This window comes from Scardinius erythrophthalmus (genome assembly GCF_964197995.2).
Source record: "Scardinius erythrophthalmus genome assembly, chromosome: 20".
In the NCBI taxonomy this organism is placed as follows: domain Eukaryota; kingdom Metazoa; phylum Chordata; class Actinopteri; order Cypriniformes; family Leuciscidae; genus Scardinius; species Scardinius erythrophthalmus.
In genome coordinates this window covers 4943252-4960906 of record NC_138240.1, presented here as the reverse complement: position 1 = coordinate 4960906, position 17655 = coordinate 4943252, and the positions used below count along the sequence as shown (strand labels likewise).

At 37.3% G+C, this 17655-nt stretch overlaps 2 protein-coding genes across 4 annotated transcripts in view; one reads left to right on the top strand and one right to left on the bottom strand.

Moving 5' to 3' along the window:
* LOC308681284 (myoD family inhibitor) overlaps positions 1–4122 on the top strand; it is a 40559-nt gene extending 36437 nt beyond the window's left edge. For both annotated transcript variants that reach the window (XR_014029013.1, XR_014029014.1), the window contains exon 8: positions 3154–4122. The gene's annotated coding sequence lies outside the window, so the exon portion shown is untranslated. The remainder of the gene's footprint in view (positions 1–3153) is intronic.
* fgd1 (FYVE, RhoGEF and PH domain containing 1) overlaps positions 3112–17655 on the bottom strand; it is a 46421-nt gene continuing 31877 nt past the window's right edge. For both annotated transcript variants that reach the window (XM_081350027.1, XM_081350028.1), the window contains exons 3-17: positions 16845–17031; positions 15706–16393; positions 14577–14815; positions 12455–12611; positions 9420–9558; positions 9151–9209; positions 8098–8244; positions 7869–7961; positions 7699–7778; positions 7475–7505; positions 7275–7376; positions 5912–6040; positions 5677–5835; positions 4457–4603; positions 3112–3403 (exon numbers count right to left, since the gene is read on the bottom strand). In XM_081350027.1, the coding sequence (XP_081206153.1) occupies positions 3134–3403; positions 4457–4603; positions 5677–5835; positions 5912–6040; positions 7275–7376; positions 7475–7505; positions 7699–7778; positions 7869–7961; positions 8098–8244; positions 9151–9209; positions 9420–9558; positions 12455–12611; positions 14577–14815; positions 15706–16393; positions 16845–17031 (2627 nt within the window). In that variant the 3' untranslated portion in view covers positions 3112–3133. The remainder of the gene's footprint in view (positions 3404–4456; positions 4604–5676; positions 5836–5911; positions 6041–7274; positions 7377–7474; positions 7506–7698; positions 7779–7868; positions 7962–8097; positions 8245–9150; positions 9210–9419; positions 9559–12454; positions 12612–14576; positions 14816–15705; positions 16394–16844; positions 17032–17655) is intronic.

Here is a 17655-nt window from a genome sequence, read left to right as displayed (position 1 = left end):
TATATTCTCCCAAATGTTAATGGTAGTGTTTTTCCTTTGTATTTTGGTAGTGTTAATCTTTTGGTTCATCGCAGAGTTATACTACCCTCACTACAATTACCTCAAGGAGTAAAAACGACAATAAATATTGGTATAAAAAAAACAAAAACATAAAAATGTGACAAAAAAAAAGACATTTCAATATCTAATAGACATTTTCTGCAGTATACTTTGGCAAAAAGCAATTGTGAAAAACAATAAGCACAGGGTTGCAAAATATCAGTAAGGCAGGATATCAAGAACAATAATACTGAGAGAAGCAGGAAGATGAATGTGTGTGTGTGTGTGTGTGTGTGTGAGTAAGCGTGAGTGACGGGCAGGCTCAACTGAGGATCTGGGAAATGACCAGTACAAGTCGTAAACATATGGAAGTTAACACACATAGCCCTGTCCCAAAGCCATCAGTGCTCCCAAACCATGCACTGGCATCAACAGTCCTTTCTTGCATCTTGAGGAAGGAAACAGCAGACAGGCTGGCGGACTGAAACACACCGACTGGTTCACCTTTACTTTTAATCGAGCGATGTCTTTGACAACAAAGAGCAAGATTAAAGCAATATCAAACACAAAGAGTTAAAGCAGTTCTCAATGAGTCATCATGAGTTCACATTGGCAAATACATTTTGGAAACTGGATTCAAAAGAGGAAAAGAAAATGAAGCTCTTTCTAAAACACTGAATATCTACCTCTGGAATAAGTGGTAAAATGAGAACTTATCTTAAGCTTTTCTTGACCTGGAATTTACCACAATGCTCAGAAGTCCATTTAAAACTGCACATAACGAAGATCAAACACCAAAGCTCGTCGACAATACCTAACCCACAAAACTGGGCCCAGAGGAATAAGTTATATTTACAAATGAATTCGTCCTTAAATCTTTTGCACTTTTCATACACAAATACAACACGGCTGAAAACGGTTGATATCCTCATCAAAACTTTGACCTTGTTTTTATTTATATATATTCTATATTTATCAAAAGCCCCTCTAAATAAGGCAGGGATATCATTGAGCTTTCAATGATAAAAACTAGCCCGATTCATACAAACCCTTATGACCTACAATCTTATCAAATCTCACAACACCTCTGCATTCATAAAATCACTCATGCACACTCAGACAACAGGATAAATCTCTGTTATCCTGTAGGGAGAGCCCTCTCATTTCCTTTTTACACACGTTTTCCTTCTCAGAAACTTCGATAAACATGTCCAGGTTGCATTTCACGCCCAAAATAAATCGATTTTATTTTGTTTAAAAAAAAAAACTTATTTCTAGGACCATTAAGACTGTGACATTATTTTCATTATAATTCCCATTATTCTCATTACTGTAACTTTTATTTAAATCGGCATAAATTACAGACAGTACAACATATAATACTACACTATAAATAATTTACTATTTAAATATAGAATTTATTTTATTTTACATTACAGTAATGCAACAATGCAACAAAAATCTTAATGGTCATTAAAACAAGCTTCATTTGCTTTATGCAAAATAAAATTGCTTTTGAATTTGGGCTGACATGTTCTTGACAGGTTTCCTGACACTCACTCCTAGAGCGTTATGATGAGCGCCCACTAGGTGGCAGAGTACATTTGGTGGTGTTCTCTGAGCTGAAGGACCATGGAGTCAACAGGAAGCACATATTTCTGTTGTTTTTGAGTGGTTAGAACCTTCTTAATAAATATTCCTGCTGTGTTCTGATTACCACACTACGTTTCTGAGATAAACACAGCCTTGCATAGCTAAACAACATTTCATGTGTCCAATCCTGTCACAATTCACTGCTAACTGCAATAGCCAATGTTTTAATATGTAATCGAAATCTGAAATCCAGGATTTGATCCTCTTACCAAGCAGATTATTGCCATAAATATTGGCCGGATTCATAGTTGCTTTGCTTATTTATATTCAACAAAATCGGTCATTCCATCCAGCTTCTGGTTATGTAAACTAGGGTATTTACTATAGACTCTCTGTGTCACCTAAACTTTTCACAAAACCAGGCCAAACATTCATGCCACCTCGCCACACTGACAACTGTCTCACTTCGCTATACCAAGTGTGATCCATATCGAGTTAGGGTGTGTTCACACTTGTAGTTCGGTTCTCTTGGTTCTATTGGTCCGGACCAGAAAGAAAATGACACATTTAGACTCGGTCATTCACACTGTCATTTTTAACAATGAACCTAAAGATAAAAAAAAGGCTTTTATGATGAATATTTTGCGTCAGAACTTACTGAACATCCAAAACAATGCTGTGTGTAAGACTAAATGGCTCATTGTATGTGCGTTCATATGATGAGAACTCTCAAAGGGTTTATAAAAATGTATAAAGGAGTCAAAACAGCACCAGGAATTCTTCCGTTACACTCTCAAACGAAGATGTGCTGCAAGGCGACGACGTTTCCGACGCCTGTACCAAACTGTAATGGGCATCATAGCATCTTTGACGAGGAAAAAAGTCAGTTTTAGGGTCACATGTCGTGACATCGTGTCCTGTTTTTGGTTCGGTTAGATGTCTTCTGTCCGTCTGGCGTTCATATTTCAGTCGAACCGCACCAGAGTTCGTTTGGAAGCGGAGAGAGACTCATCTTTTCAGCGTCTCGGTCCGCTTGTTTGGTGTCACCAGGGTTCAGATGGTAGCGTTCACACTCATTCAACTGAACCAACAGAGCAATCGCACCAGAGTTCGTTTTAATCGAACCAAACCTGCCAAGTGTGAACACACCCTTAGAAGCATCAGTCGAGAAACCACTTCACAACAAGAACAGTCGATTCAGCAAAGAAACTGCTAGCGACCGAAAGAGTTGATGAACGTAATCACTTGTCCTCTTTAAAGTGTGCACACTTTTGTCAGATTGTTCCAAACACTGGTCACTCACACAAGATGAGCAATAGACAGAGAAACGTACCTGTAGATATTTCATGCAACTTACAACTGACAATTAATACAGATGTGTGTAAGAAGGTATATGTGTGTGTGTGTGTGTCTGTATGTGTGTTTTGTCTATCATATCCTGTCGCTGTGGTCACATTTGTACAGTTTGTGTGTGCAAAATTATATCATATTTTTCAGCCAATCATGTGCTTTCTCCTGTAGGTACTGTCTCCTCCCCTTCCTCTTCAAGGGCTTCGGAAATCGGACCATTCGACTGCAACTCCTCACCCCTGCCGGCTCTCGACAAAACCTCCATCCAACGTCGCTGCAGTTCCTCACAGTCGGCACTGAAGTAAACGGTCAAATGACTCTGGCTCATTTTGAAGGCGAAGCGACGTTCTAGACGGTCACTCGATTCAGGTAGTGACACCTCGAATCCGATGAGGGGAATACTGCGCTGAGCTTTGACATCCTGTGCGTATGGAGAGAGAAAAACAGAAGATAAGATCAATACTTCCCGAGTAAACCATTAATGGATCGCCGTGTACATTAGCCATGGAATGCACACTAAGGCCTTGTTTACACCTGGTGTTAACATCTGTCTGGGGAAATCTGATCGAAAGACTGGTAGTAACAAGCACGCCAAACCTCCTGTGACCACGTGTGACCAAATTTCATGTTGACGTCAAGCAAATTCTGTGATGTCTTGTGCATGTTCACTACTGTTTAAAAGTTTAGGGTTGGTAAGATTTTTAATGTTTTAAAAAAGAGTCTCTTCTGCTCACAAAGGCTGCATTTATTTGTTCAAAAATACAGTAAAAACAGTAATATTGTCAAATGTTATTACAATTCCAAATAACTCTTTTCCATTTGAATATATTTTCAAATATAATTTATTTCTGCAATGACTAAGCTGGATTTTCAGCATCATTACTCCAGTCTTTAGTGTCACATGATCCTTCAGAAATCATTCTAATATGCTGATTTGTTGCTCAAGTAAACAGTTGTTGAAAAATATTTTTGTGAAAACCACGAAACATTTGTCAGGCTTCTTTTGAACGGAAAGCTCAAAAGAACAGCATTTATTTGAAATAGAAATCTTTTGTAACATTATAAATGCATGTTTCTCATCTTTGATCAATTTAATGCATCCTTGCTGAATAAAAGTTAAAATAAAATCTTAGTGACCCCAAACTTCTGATTGGTAATGTATATATTTAGGCTTTTTCAAACCTTTTGCTTATATGGGTAATTTCTTTAAAATCCACATGGAACAGGTAAAGTTCAAAACCTTTGTTTTAACAGAATGGTTGATTGACAGGTGAGTAGGAAGTCCTTTGCTTCTGTCCAGGACACATCAGGCATGAAAATGATAATCCAGGTGTACATGCAGTCATGACGGTTAATATACTTCTCATAAATGCAAAAAAAATGTAAAAATAAGAAACCACATCCGTATTTTACAGTAACACACATTTTCATAATAGATGTGTATAAACCTGTGGATTGGTTACTGCAGCCTTACCTGTGGAGCACCATAGATATACAGCACCAGTGGTTCATTTTCAGGGATGACGAACCAGGCCTTCTGCCATCCACGGCCGCTTCCCTTCTCCATGTGATGTAGGAAACTACACAGCACACTGTTCTCAGCTGCCACTGAGGCCTGTTTCTGCACGAGGGGAAGAACAAGTCAGTTACTGACATTTCTGCTTGTCAACAACTAGTACTTTTCATATTTTTCATATTCTTGTGTTGTCTTTCTTGCATCTATTTAGCCATATAGCTACCTTTAGACTCCAAAGACATGTCACGTTATGTGTTATGTGAGTTGTATAAAACCATTACTACCAGTCAAAAGTTTGGAATAATTTGGGGGGGGGGGGAATTATGTTTTTGAAAGAGGTCTCTTATACTCACCAAGGCTGCATTTATTTGATAAAATACAGTAATACCATGAAATATTACAATTTAATTTATTCCAACGATGGCAAAGCAAAGTTTTCAGTGTCACATGATCCTTCAGAAATCATTCTAATATTCTGATTTGGTGCTCATTTATAATCAATTATTATTGGAGCTCAATTATTTAGTTTTTTTTTTTATTATCAATGTTGGTTTTTGCTGCTTAATATTTTTGTGGAAACCGTGATATTTAAAAAAAAAAAATCTTTTATTAATAAAATGATCAAAAGAACACCATCTATATGAAAAATTATTTTTCTGTAGCATTTTGATTTTAATTTAATGCGTCCTTGCTGAATAAAAGTATTCATTTAAAAAGAAAATAAATGTTTTACCTTACTTACCCCCAAACTTTTAAATGGTAGTGTATCACCATTTACTCAAAAATATTAAGCAGCAAAAATAAAAACATAAAAAAATTAATGATCATAATCAGAAATGTCTCTTGAGCAGCAAATCAGCATATTAGAATGATTTCTGAAGGATCATGTGACACTGAAGACTGGAGTAATGATGCTGAATATTCAGCTTTGCATTACAGGAATAAATGACATGTATATTGAAATAAAAAACTTTTTAAATAATATTTCACAATATGACTTTTTTTACTGTATTTTTGATCAAATAAACACAGCTTTGGTGCGCATAAGAGACTTGTTTCGAAAACATAAAAAAATGTTAATGACCCCAAACGTTTACCAAAAGCATTAACACTTCTTCTTTGCAAGCACTGCTATTTCCTTAAAGAAGTGCCCATTTAGAGTGTGACCTTTACTTTACCTCTAGAATGGAGCGACGTCTCTGTGTGCTGTTGCTCAGACTGGCAGGAGAGGGCGGCACTCCCACTAGCATGGTGTAGCAGTCTATACACACACGGTTGGCTCGGTTGTTATCGTACAACAGACGGGCGCGGAACTCCGAACACTTTCCACACACCACCTGAAATCAAGACCCACGTCAGCACACTGCATCAGGAGCATGTGGACTTACAGAGTTACGGTGCTGTGTAACATACGTGTCCGCAGGCTTTGCAGTGATGCCGTCTTTTGGTAATAGAGTTAAAAGGCTCCTGACACTTCATGCACAGCGTGACCTCTTTCTCCCGGATTGGAGTGGGCGCTCTCTTTCCAAGCTCTGTGCAATTCTGCAAGCAAAACACGATCAGAGAATACTGCAGTGGCTACATTAAGTATTCACACACCTAACCCACACCTAAAAGCCACTGCATTAGAGCAAGTGTCTTCTTTAAAGATGTTTGCTTTGAAGTTTTGCCACTTGATTTGAAATTTTGTTAACTAATGCAATGACATTCATGCATATTTAAAGTGTGACTTGAGCATCAAAAGGCTCATTGGGGACACTGTATTATGCATTTATTCACATAGATCTGGGATTTTTAAACTTTTGATGCCTCAGAGCCCCAAATATGGCAAGCCCTTCCTAATATATAAATGCAGCTATATATTTTTATCTATAAAGACCCATTATATGTTGAATATATTATAAATATGTGTGAACTATTATCTGGATATAATATATTATTATTTAGTAGTATATAATAGTATAAGTGTAGTAATATACTTGCTATAAAGTTTTTGCTATAAAAATATTTTTGTATATTATCTAGTCATCGTGACATGTTCCTGGATCAACATATTCTGAAAATGTTGTCCTAACCATATCTATATCCCTACCCCTAAACCTAACCCTACACATAAGTTATCCCTAAAATCAGAGGGAACTGATAGGTGAATAACACTGATGTAGAAGCACCTAATCCTGGTTGTAAGCCTAAACTTGACATAAACTATAAACTTGTCCCTCTAATCCGATTGGGTGATTGGAATGTTGTTCCAGGATCAACAAAGATGTTGACCAGGAACATGTGGTACTTCACATTATTATCTGTCAACAGAATACAGAATAAAAACATTTGATTAATCTCATGATTTACAACCAGTTTAGAAAGCTGAATAAAATTATTTAAAATGTAAAAAATGTAAGATGATAAAATGTATTATATTTAGAAATTGTATTAATTTATTAACAATATTTTTCTCTTGACCCCCTAAAAATATAGTATTATTCATATGATATTATAGCATTTATTAATATTTTGAATTAACTTTTTATATGTTTTTTATATTTACAGTTTTAGTAATTTTGTTATGTGCTTTTGCTTTCACTTATAGTTTAATATTTCTAATTAGCTTTTAAAGTTCTAGAAATTTTAGTTTTTGTTTTGGTGGCAACATTTCTAATTTTAGTTTAAGTTTTTTAAGTTTTACATCCAATATTTATAGTTTATTTCACATAAATGAAAAAAAAAATGTGTTGCCATTTTAGATAACACTGCGCGTGATAAAATCAAAACTTACTGGAGAGTTGGGAGGAGTGAAGTCCTCCTCCCGGAACGAGCAGTTGAGCATACGGAACGTCTCGAGCGTCTGTTCGTGTCTCAGTATAGTGGCCTGGATTGCCTGTGAGAAAGTGAGCAAGAAGGAAAAGATGAGAAAAATGTAAGCGGGAGAGTTACGGTCGAGAGATGTGAGAACCTGCGAGGAGGAGAAAAGGTTACCTGAATCCAATCTCTCTTCTCTTCTTCCGTCCTGGTGAAAATGAAAACGACAAATATTGTAAAATCCCAAAAGCCGCACATATTTCTCTTGTTTTTCAATGGCTCGTATGCTTTTCTTGGGTATTTTCTCCTAATCCCCAAAAGCTCGGACAACATTTCTGTGGTTGTCAATCAACCTCAGATTTTATTTTTTAAGCAGATGAAGCACATTCCCTGAGCCGTACCTTGCTTGCAGTTCAAGCGAACGTTGTTTTCCGGATACCAGAAAGGTTCGTGGGACGTTCATGCTGCTGGTCTCCTTTAGCTGTGAAACAATGCAGAGTGAATCCACCGTTTGATAACAGCAGATTTATGTTGAACATGACACTGTAAACAAGATAAAAACACGTCGAACCTCCATGCCGTCAACATCAATCCTCGCTCTCACTCCAAATTTCTGTCCTATCAGCCTCAGTTTAGGGACGCAGTACAACAACCGGTCATTGAACTTCAGAGAGAGGAGAACAAAGTTAAACATGCATGATTTACCAAAGAACTACATTTACAAAAAGAAATCATTTTGAGGTGTCATTTACAGTAAGTGTAGCACAACTAGTGAAACAGCTTTGGTATGTTTGACTCACCAGAATGAGGTATCGATCCTGTGATGTCCCATTTTTAGCTGACAGTTTCAGGATGTGTCCCTCTTTAATGAGCTCATTAGTCGGGTTAACGATGTCCTCTTCTCCACCGAGCAACTCGTACACCTTCAACAGCTTTCTCATGCGCTCCTGAGAGACAAAACATTCACACGTTTGTAGAGACATTTATCTTTCATTCATTTGCAGTGAGCATCCAAACGAGAGCTTCAAGCTGATCAAATTTGACAGTAGCTAAGTTTCCATCCAAAGTTACGAATTTAACTTGTGCTCAAAATTGGAAGATCGCATAAAAACTTTTGTGAAATCGTCACTTCCTGGGAAATTGCCGCCAAATATCAGCGATAAAATGGAAGTTGCTGCTATCGGGAAGCCACTGTGGCTCTTTTTTCATACATTATAAATGACTTGCGTCTCAGAACGTGCTGTCATGTTATCTTGCATTCGGATGCCTGGTGTTTGGGAAAGCAATCATGTGATACACTTCTGGGAGGGAATTAAACCAAATTACTTTGATGACAGACTTTGGCTCAGGCATTTCAGAATGACCAAACCAACATCTGAGATGCTAGTTAGTCAACTTCTCCAATCACATCCTCTGTCGAGGTCATGTGAGTCTTTGTTGCACATCTGGGGATGTATTCTGTAAATGTGTTTCCATGTTTACTTATCGAATAAAAAACTATCCACCTTAATTGAGCGAATAATGTTTTTATGCACATTTTTTAGAATTGATGCATTTCCATTCAGTGTTTTTTTTAATGCGATATCCCAAAATTCGCATTAAAATAGGTGGATGGAAACACAGCTATTGTCTGTTTGGGTCAGGGAGGGAGGTATCTCATGTCTCAAAATGAAGAACATAAAAAAACATAGGCAATTAACAGCTTCAAATGAGAGACTTTCTAAAACAGACTGCACATTAAAGAGGCGACCATGCTTAATTACAAAGGGATGTTAAGTGGCAGTGCTGGTTTTCACTCCAGTTGGAGTGTGGTGTTGATCTGTGGTGCCGTGGTTCATCTGAAATCCACTCACCATTTTCCTGATGGCAGCGTTTGAATGTTCTGCCGCTGTGGCGATCAGCTCCAGAGATTCTGAAAAGAATAAAGGAGTAAGGTCTTGATATTCACAAGGTGTCATTTTTCCATTTTGCCTTTTATCTTGGTCTGTTAAGCTTGCATGAGTCTTTTGCCTGAAATATTTCCAGGCACATGCACGAACAGTTGAAATGAAACAGAAAGCGGGCTGCTGTGGTCAGTGGAGGAGATAAGGCCCGTTTCAGCGTTCTGCCGTTCTGCACTCACTCTGAGCGTCTTTGAAGTCGTCCGCGTCTTCTGGCAGGCGGTGCAGATAGTCTTTGAGCAGGAGCTCGTAGCGAGGGATCCTCTGCACAGGCTCCAACATGTGGTGCTGTAGGGTAAGATTCCCACACATCTCCTCTTTCTGCAAAACACACCCAAAAGAATACGATGACTAAAAAGAAAATATGCACCGATCCATTCCCACACACAAATGCAGAGCATTTTACACAAAGACTGAGACCATAAAGCCAACATGAATCAAGATTCTATTTACACACTTATTTTGCACAATTCATATGTGCACATAATTATAAAGAAAAGCTCTCATTCAAATACATATTAAAATACAAGATATATTATTCATATTACTAAAGTGTATATATATATATATATATATATATATATAATGTTAATATGTAATATATAAAAATAAAAGAAAACTAGTTTTCATTAAAATATATTATATATATATATATATACTATATATTAAAATATATATACAAGCATCTTTACTTTTTGTATTATTACGGTATTTTTTTAAATAATATATACAGTATATATATATATGTGTGTGTGTGTGTGTGTGTGTGTGTTTTAATATATTATATATTTTAATGAAAGCTCATGAAAGCAAGTTTTTCATTTATATATATAAAAACTTGTTTTCATAAACTTTTGTTCAAATATACAGTATTATATAAAAAAAAAATATATATATATATATATATATAGTATGTTACCATGTTACTATGTGGTTACTAGCCTGTAATATTGCTTTTCTCAATGTTTAATATTAAAATTAAAGGTTTGCTCAAATTCCTGCGTAATATTTTAAAACATTTTACTTTTCACAATGCAATCAAATCTTGCTTGTCTCCGCCTAGATTATTTCCCAATGAATATTTAGTTTCACTCTGAAATACATCATGTTTCAACAAGTTAAATGTATTGAATGAATTTGGTTTCATGTTGTCTTTAACAATAAGGCAAACTCCCAAAGCATTGCCGAACACAAACAAGATAATTCACTGGTAGTGTAAGCCTTGCGTGATGGAGCCCATGACATGCCTGATCTCCTTACAGCAGTCCTGTGATCTCAGGCACTGGGCCTCGCACACTCTTGATATTCTCCACACAGTGGCAACCAGAGACGTTTGAAGTGCAGCACCAGGCCTGATTGGGGCGCCATTAGTATTCACCATAACCTACAACTCCCCAAAAACAATCCCGCACCCACAGCGATTCACTCTTTTATCTGACGCACTCAATCACCGCGGAGCCGTGGGAGCGCTCTCGTTATTTTTAACACGAACGCTCTTGTCTCAGACTGTGAAGGTGGATTTGGTGGAGTGCACCTGGAGGATGAGATCACTGTATGACTAACACACACTCTGTTCATTCAGTCGTCGGGTGTGAATTATGCAGGGTTGCGTGCAATTAACACTCATTATAACGGTGAGGGGGTTTTCACACATTTCATCAGAGAGTGTGATCGTCAACAGCACTCACCACATCTGACTGTTAATAGCAGACAATCTCTGCCGTGACATTATCACAATTTGAATTTTTAAGAGAAATTTTATTCCAGCTCCAATTGTCGTTTCACACTTCTACACTTGAAATCAATTCAGAAAATCTATTCAATATATTCGCTCTGTTTTAAACTCTAGTAGTAGCATTTTAGATATGCTACTCAAAAGTCCATTACAAAAAGCTTATGTTAAAGGAATAGTTCACACAAAATTATTATTTTTTTTCATAATTTTTCTCCTCGGTTGAACATAAAAGAAGATATTTTGAAGAATGTTGGTAACCAAACAGTTGACGGTAGCCACTCACTTTTATAGTAGGAAAAAAATACTATGGAAGTCAATGCCTACCATCAACTGTCTGGTTACCAACATTCTATTCAATATCTTCTTTTGTGTTCAACCGAGGAGAGTAACTCATGCAGATGTTATACTTCAAATATTTATGCATGATTTGAATGTTCTCTTTCAAAGACTCGTTCGATATCTCACTATGGGAAACGCCTCAGGCGTGACCAATCCTGGAAGCACCAATTAGTCAAGTCAAGTCATCTTCATTTATACAGCGCTTTTAACAATGTAGATTGTGGCTTTACAGTGATAATAGGAAATTAAAGTAACAGAGATTGTTTTGGCTTTATAGCAGCTCTAGAATAAAGTTATTGTCCAGCTAAAGTTAGTTTGATTGATTCACTTCCGTCACATCGATTATTAGTTATTAAAGTCCACATGAAATCAAAATTGACCATACTTACTTTGTTTGCCTAAATTGATCATTTTGTGGTGAACAATTCATCCACACAAAAAAATTTTTTGGCTTCGTAATCTTTAATCAAAATCTGAAAATGCCCCTCCCCTCTGCATTGGAGGACCTTCCCTGATGACGTAGACTTGACGGCTTGGTTTGGGAAACGCTTAACCACTCCCCTCAAACCGTTAGTCTGTTATGAGCAGAGATGGAGAGGAGAAGCGCTAGAGTAAAACCCTGCCCTCTGTTCAATATTCCGTTTCACTGGGAAATACGTCACAACACTGGAGAAAAGTAGTTTGCAACTTCCGGTTCTTTAAGTTATTTCTGCGCAAACTTAAACTCGAACCTGTGAGAACGCTGATGGCGTGCACATGCGTATTACGAGTTCAGTCTATATAAATAGGTCACATTTATTGTATTTCACATAATATTTGTTAAATGATACACACCTGATATTTACCTATAGTTTTAGGTATGCATGTTTTAATATATGTGCGCAGGTGTGTAGTCCTTCCCTACAAACCAACCCTCAACTACTTGTCTGGACTTAAAATTTATACGGAATATAACTGTTAATAGCAAACAATCTCTGCCGTGACATTATCACAATTTGAATTTTGCCCAATTACACCACATCTGTCAGTTGATAGACCAATCACGACAGTCCTGCCTCCCTCATATATATCGCTGCTTTTTCTTATTACAGACCATTGCATCCTTAGCAAATCACAAAGCATTTAAAGTTCCCACTCTGATACCTGGATGTTGTGGATGATGGCTTTGAACTGAGAGGAGCGCTGCATCCAGGTGTTCACTAGCTCCATGGCCCTGTCAAAGTTTTTCACATACTCGCCATACATCTTCAGGAAAGGTGCCAGTTTCTGCAGGATGTCCCCGATGCGGGGGTTCAGATCCCTGAGGGGACAGGGGCAGAAGTTTACTCTGTGAAAACACATATGTGGCTTCTATCTGCTTAAATTCTGAATTCAGAATACATCCAAACTTTTCTAGTTGTCAAAAAGAAAAATGATAGTTCCATCTCTAAAATCTGATTGCATGAGCTACTGTAAAAACCATTGTAAAATAGTCAACCACTTTGACAACACATCAGTTTAAAGGTCCCGTTGCATGCGATTCCATGTTTCAAACTTTAGTTAGTGTGTAATGTTGCTGTTAGAGCATAAATAATATATGTAAAATTATAAAGCTCAAAGTTCAATGCCAAGCGAGATATTTTATTTAACAGAAGTTGACTACATAAAACGGCTCGATTGGACTACACCCCTCTACTTCCTTCATTAGTGACATCACCAGAACCGTTTCTTGACTAACCTCCGCCCACAGGAATGCTCCCTCAACTCTACTGGCTGCTTGCGCACTTCTTATAACTTAGGCTACTGTGTTTACTCAGCTCTTACGGTGATTTTCTGAAGTAAAACTGACGCTTCATCTTTTGTGTGATGTACAATAAACTTTATTAAACTCATCAGTACATGTTTGATCATCATTCAGACAGCAGACTTGTAGGCTGTTAATAAATAATGGATACATAGCCTACAAGCAGATGACAAATACGTTATAATAACCGTAATTAAACTACTAAACCATACCTGTTTCATCTCTATACAGCACTCTGACTCTGTAGGCATTATTGTCCGACTCGAAATGAACGCCGTTACTGAGAGTTTCTGATATTATCATCATTCCGTGAGATGAATTTTTCCTGACAGACTGAGCACGAGCTCATGAAGCTCCGCCCCCTGGGTCGTCCAGCAGCACCTCATTTGCATTTAAAGGGGACACACTGAAACGGCTCGTTTTTCTGAGCCCCAAAAAATGTCAATTTAAACATGCTGTAAAAAATGATCTGTTGGGTATTTTGAGCTCAAACTTCACATACACACTCTGGGGACATCAGAGACTTATTTTACATCTTGTGAAAAGGGGCATAGAACGGGACCTTTAATACTCTATTAATGAGCCAGGTCTGAAATATAATTAGGCTTATCAAAAATAATATCATTTTTACTGGGGTTACTATTAATATATAGAGCATTAACATATTTTTATGTAACCATATTATCGCCCAGCTCTTTATATCCTCATACATGCAGGACACTTATATAAAGCAATACATACTATATGTTAAATCTCAAATGCCTGATTTTTTTAATTCACTCAAAAAAATCTACCAAAAATGTATGCACCTCTTGATGGAAATAACATCACAGCATTTATTTTTTTATTAAGAGGTGCATCAATTTTTGATCAAGATGTTGTATTGACAATACAAGAGTCCATCACTCTGTAAAGTCTCCTCCAGCACATCCCAAAGACTTTCAATGAGTTTGTCAGGAGAAAATGATTCTTCATGCTTCTCACAACCTTTCTTTCACAATTTGAGCTTGATCTTGACATTGTCATCATGTAATATGGCCATGATGTGTCTTCCTACATGTTTGTTTAAGAAATGAAAAGCTACACACTCCTTCAATTAGAGTTAGAAGAACTGTTGCCAAACATATAACATGCCAGAAGCAAAATAATCTCTGCAATAATGATCATATCATTGACTCTTAACCATTTGCCTATTTAAATCCAAACAATGACTTATTTTTGGCTGAGTAGTGTATAATATATAGCAAATCTTAACTGCATGATTGCTTGTATCGTGGCAAAATACAACTGCATTATCCCTCAGCTCTAATCTGCTAAATGTGACTGGAATAAACATTAACATCATGAATTTCTGTAAAGCTGCAATGTGTATACAAATAAATTTGTCTTGACTTCACGGCAAGATAAAACATTAGTTAGGGGGTAACATTACCTCTTAACCATAGTAAAATCAGTCTCACAGACCATTTCTGTCTTTCTCACCATTCCTCCATGCGTTTCTCCAGCGCGGGCAGCAGGAACTGCTGGTGGAAGCAGTAGATGGAGCAGATGTTGGAGAAGATGCCCATGACCACCTCGCAGGGGAAGGAGCTGCGAGCTCGGGCTTCCTCCATCAGCTGGGCGCAGAACACCTGGTCCAGGAGGTGCAGTCTGGACACGTACGCCTTCTCCGTATGCAGCAGCTCATTAGCAATGTTAAACACCCGCTGCTGGAACGACAGCTGGAAAACCAGAACATGTTGGCTGAATGATGACAGTTTGGACACACCCGTGACAACAAGATGGACTGACGTGTGTGCTTTTAATAGTAAGAACTTTAAAATGAATGCGTGTGTGTGTGTATGTATATATATATATATATATATATATATATATATATATATATATATATATATATATATATATATATATATATACACACACACACACAATAGGCAAAATAGCCTCACCAAGGCTGCAAAAATACATTAATTTAAAATAGCTATTTTCTATTTGAATATAATGTATAGTGATACATTTTTCCTAGTATTTTTTTAATGTATAAAAAAGTTCATTTTAAATAGAATTTTTTGCTACAATATAAATGTCAGTTTTGATTAATTCAATGCATCCTTGCTGAATAAAAGTATTCATCTGTTTAATCTCTTTTTTTTTAAATCTGACCACAAACTTTTGAACATTAGTGTAATAAAATCTAAATAAAAATATATATGAAATATAATAATAATATATTGTAAGTGTATATATATATATATATATATATATATATATATATATGCACCAAATGTATTTATCACTTAGAGTTAATTAAGCTGTTTATGTATACTGCATATATGTGTTTATGTAAATTATATGTAAACTATATGTAAATGTGTCTTTGGTAATACAGAGGTACCCAAGAGTTAGATCAATCTTTGATAATTTATTTAATCATTTCCTCACCTTATAAATTAATCAATAAATTAATGGTAGGCATGGTCTCTGAAGAACATACTGCATATATGTTTATGTAAATTATATGTAAACCATATGTAAATGAGTCTTTGGTAATACAGAGGTAACTAAGAGTAAGATCAATCTCACGGTCTCTGAAGAACACACTTCTACTCACCTCAGATGAGTCTTGTCGTTCAGCTTTAGGCAGAGGTTGTAGAGCCATTGGGTTCATCTCACTCTCGTCACCGCTGCCCTCTTCCATATCACTGTCTCCCTCCGAGTCTCTGCCGCCCTCCACACCGCTGGCCCCCTCTCCTCCGGGCCCCTCGGCATAGGCGCATGGAAGCCCGGGCCCTGGGCTGCACGGGCAGATCTCCCTCTCGTGACCGACCCGATCCTCATCCCCAACAAAGCACAGCTCCTCACTGTGTGAGGGCGAGCTGATACTGTCAATACCGCTGTCTCTATTGGCCAGCTTCCCATCCATCTGTGACGGTGGGAGGGACAAGCGTTCCGAGGGGATTTCTGATTGGTTGGCTGTGAGGTCCCTCATCTCCATATTGTCCAGCAGTTTATCAGAGGCACCGTAGCCTGATTCCATAGAGAGCCGCTTTTCTGAGCAGGACGCCCCAAGTTCACTGTCATCCTCCTCGGTTTCGTCCACCTCGTCTTCCTCCTCTTTTTCTACTTTCTCGACCTCCTCCTCGGCCAGCAGCGCCTCTAGTGGTTCCTGAAGGGACGTGCAGGGCAGGATGAACTCCGAGGGTGGAGGGCTAAAGGACCCAGGAGCGACTTGCTGGTCCGGGACCCGTGGGGTACACATCACTCCGCCGGTGATATCTGGAACCACGATGATCTGCTCCCTGGAAAAAGGCACACAAAAAATGTCTTGTTACATATGTGTATATGTCTATATATATAAAAAACACATCACATTGTGAGCACTACATAAAAAATTATTTTGTCTTGTTTCAAAGTAAATAAATAATAAAGATTTATGCTTAAAACAATAACCTATAGCTATATTCTCTGAAAAATTATTAATATCTAATGCAATTCAGTTTCTCAAGTTCATCTTGTTTTTAAGGATGTTTAATTTTTTTTACTGGAAAACAATACAAAAATACTGATTAATAAAATATTTTTTTGCAGTGAGAAGAAAGATTTAACTTCTTGTTTACCTGTGATCAACAAACGGAGATATCATTACTTGAGAGCAGCAAATCAAATCTTGACTGTAGTTATGAATAATAAATCTACCATAATCGAAAAACGGGCTTCAGCGACAACCACTTGACTGTTGTGTTCTCTTACCTCTCAAACTTCTCAATGAGCGAGAGGACACAAGTGGGGGAGGAGCTTCCCTCTGCTCTGGGTAAAGTGGCGCGTGATTGGCGAGGGTCAGCGGGGAGTGGGCGGCAGGGCGGGGGAGGGAGGGGCTTGTCTGGGGGGCGTGGCCGTCGAGCGCCCTGCTGCTGTAGATGAGGGGGTTTCGGGGGCACTGAACGAGACAAAATCAATACAGAAATCAATACAGTGAGACTGTACGATCACATGACTGCACCACAGAAAGACACAGATATTAAATTAGAACAACCGGGTAGAATAACAAGTACTTTTATTAGATTGCATTACAATTGTATATCATATCATAAATTAATCATGAGGTCATACAGTAAACATAAAATTAGTCATCCCAATTAAGTATATTTATATATGCACAAAACATATAACTACCCTTCAAAAAAAAAATTTAATTAATACTTTTATTAATTTATTACCACATTTATTAATTTACTAGTGACCGTAAAGACTCATATTATTACAAAAAATCTATTTTAAATAATTGCTGTTCTTTTGAACATTATATTCATCAAAGAATCCCCCAAAAAATGATCAGTTTCCACAAAAATATTAAGCAGCACAAAGTAATCAGAAATGTTTCTTGAGTATCAAATCAGCATATTAGAATGATTTCTGAAGTATCATGTGACACTGAAGCCTGGAGTAATGATGCTAAAAATTCAGCTTTACATCACAGGAATAATATTTCAGTGTTTTATTGTGTCTTTCTTTGGTCAAATAAATGCAGCCTTGTTGAGCATAAGAGACTTCTTTCAAAAAT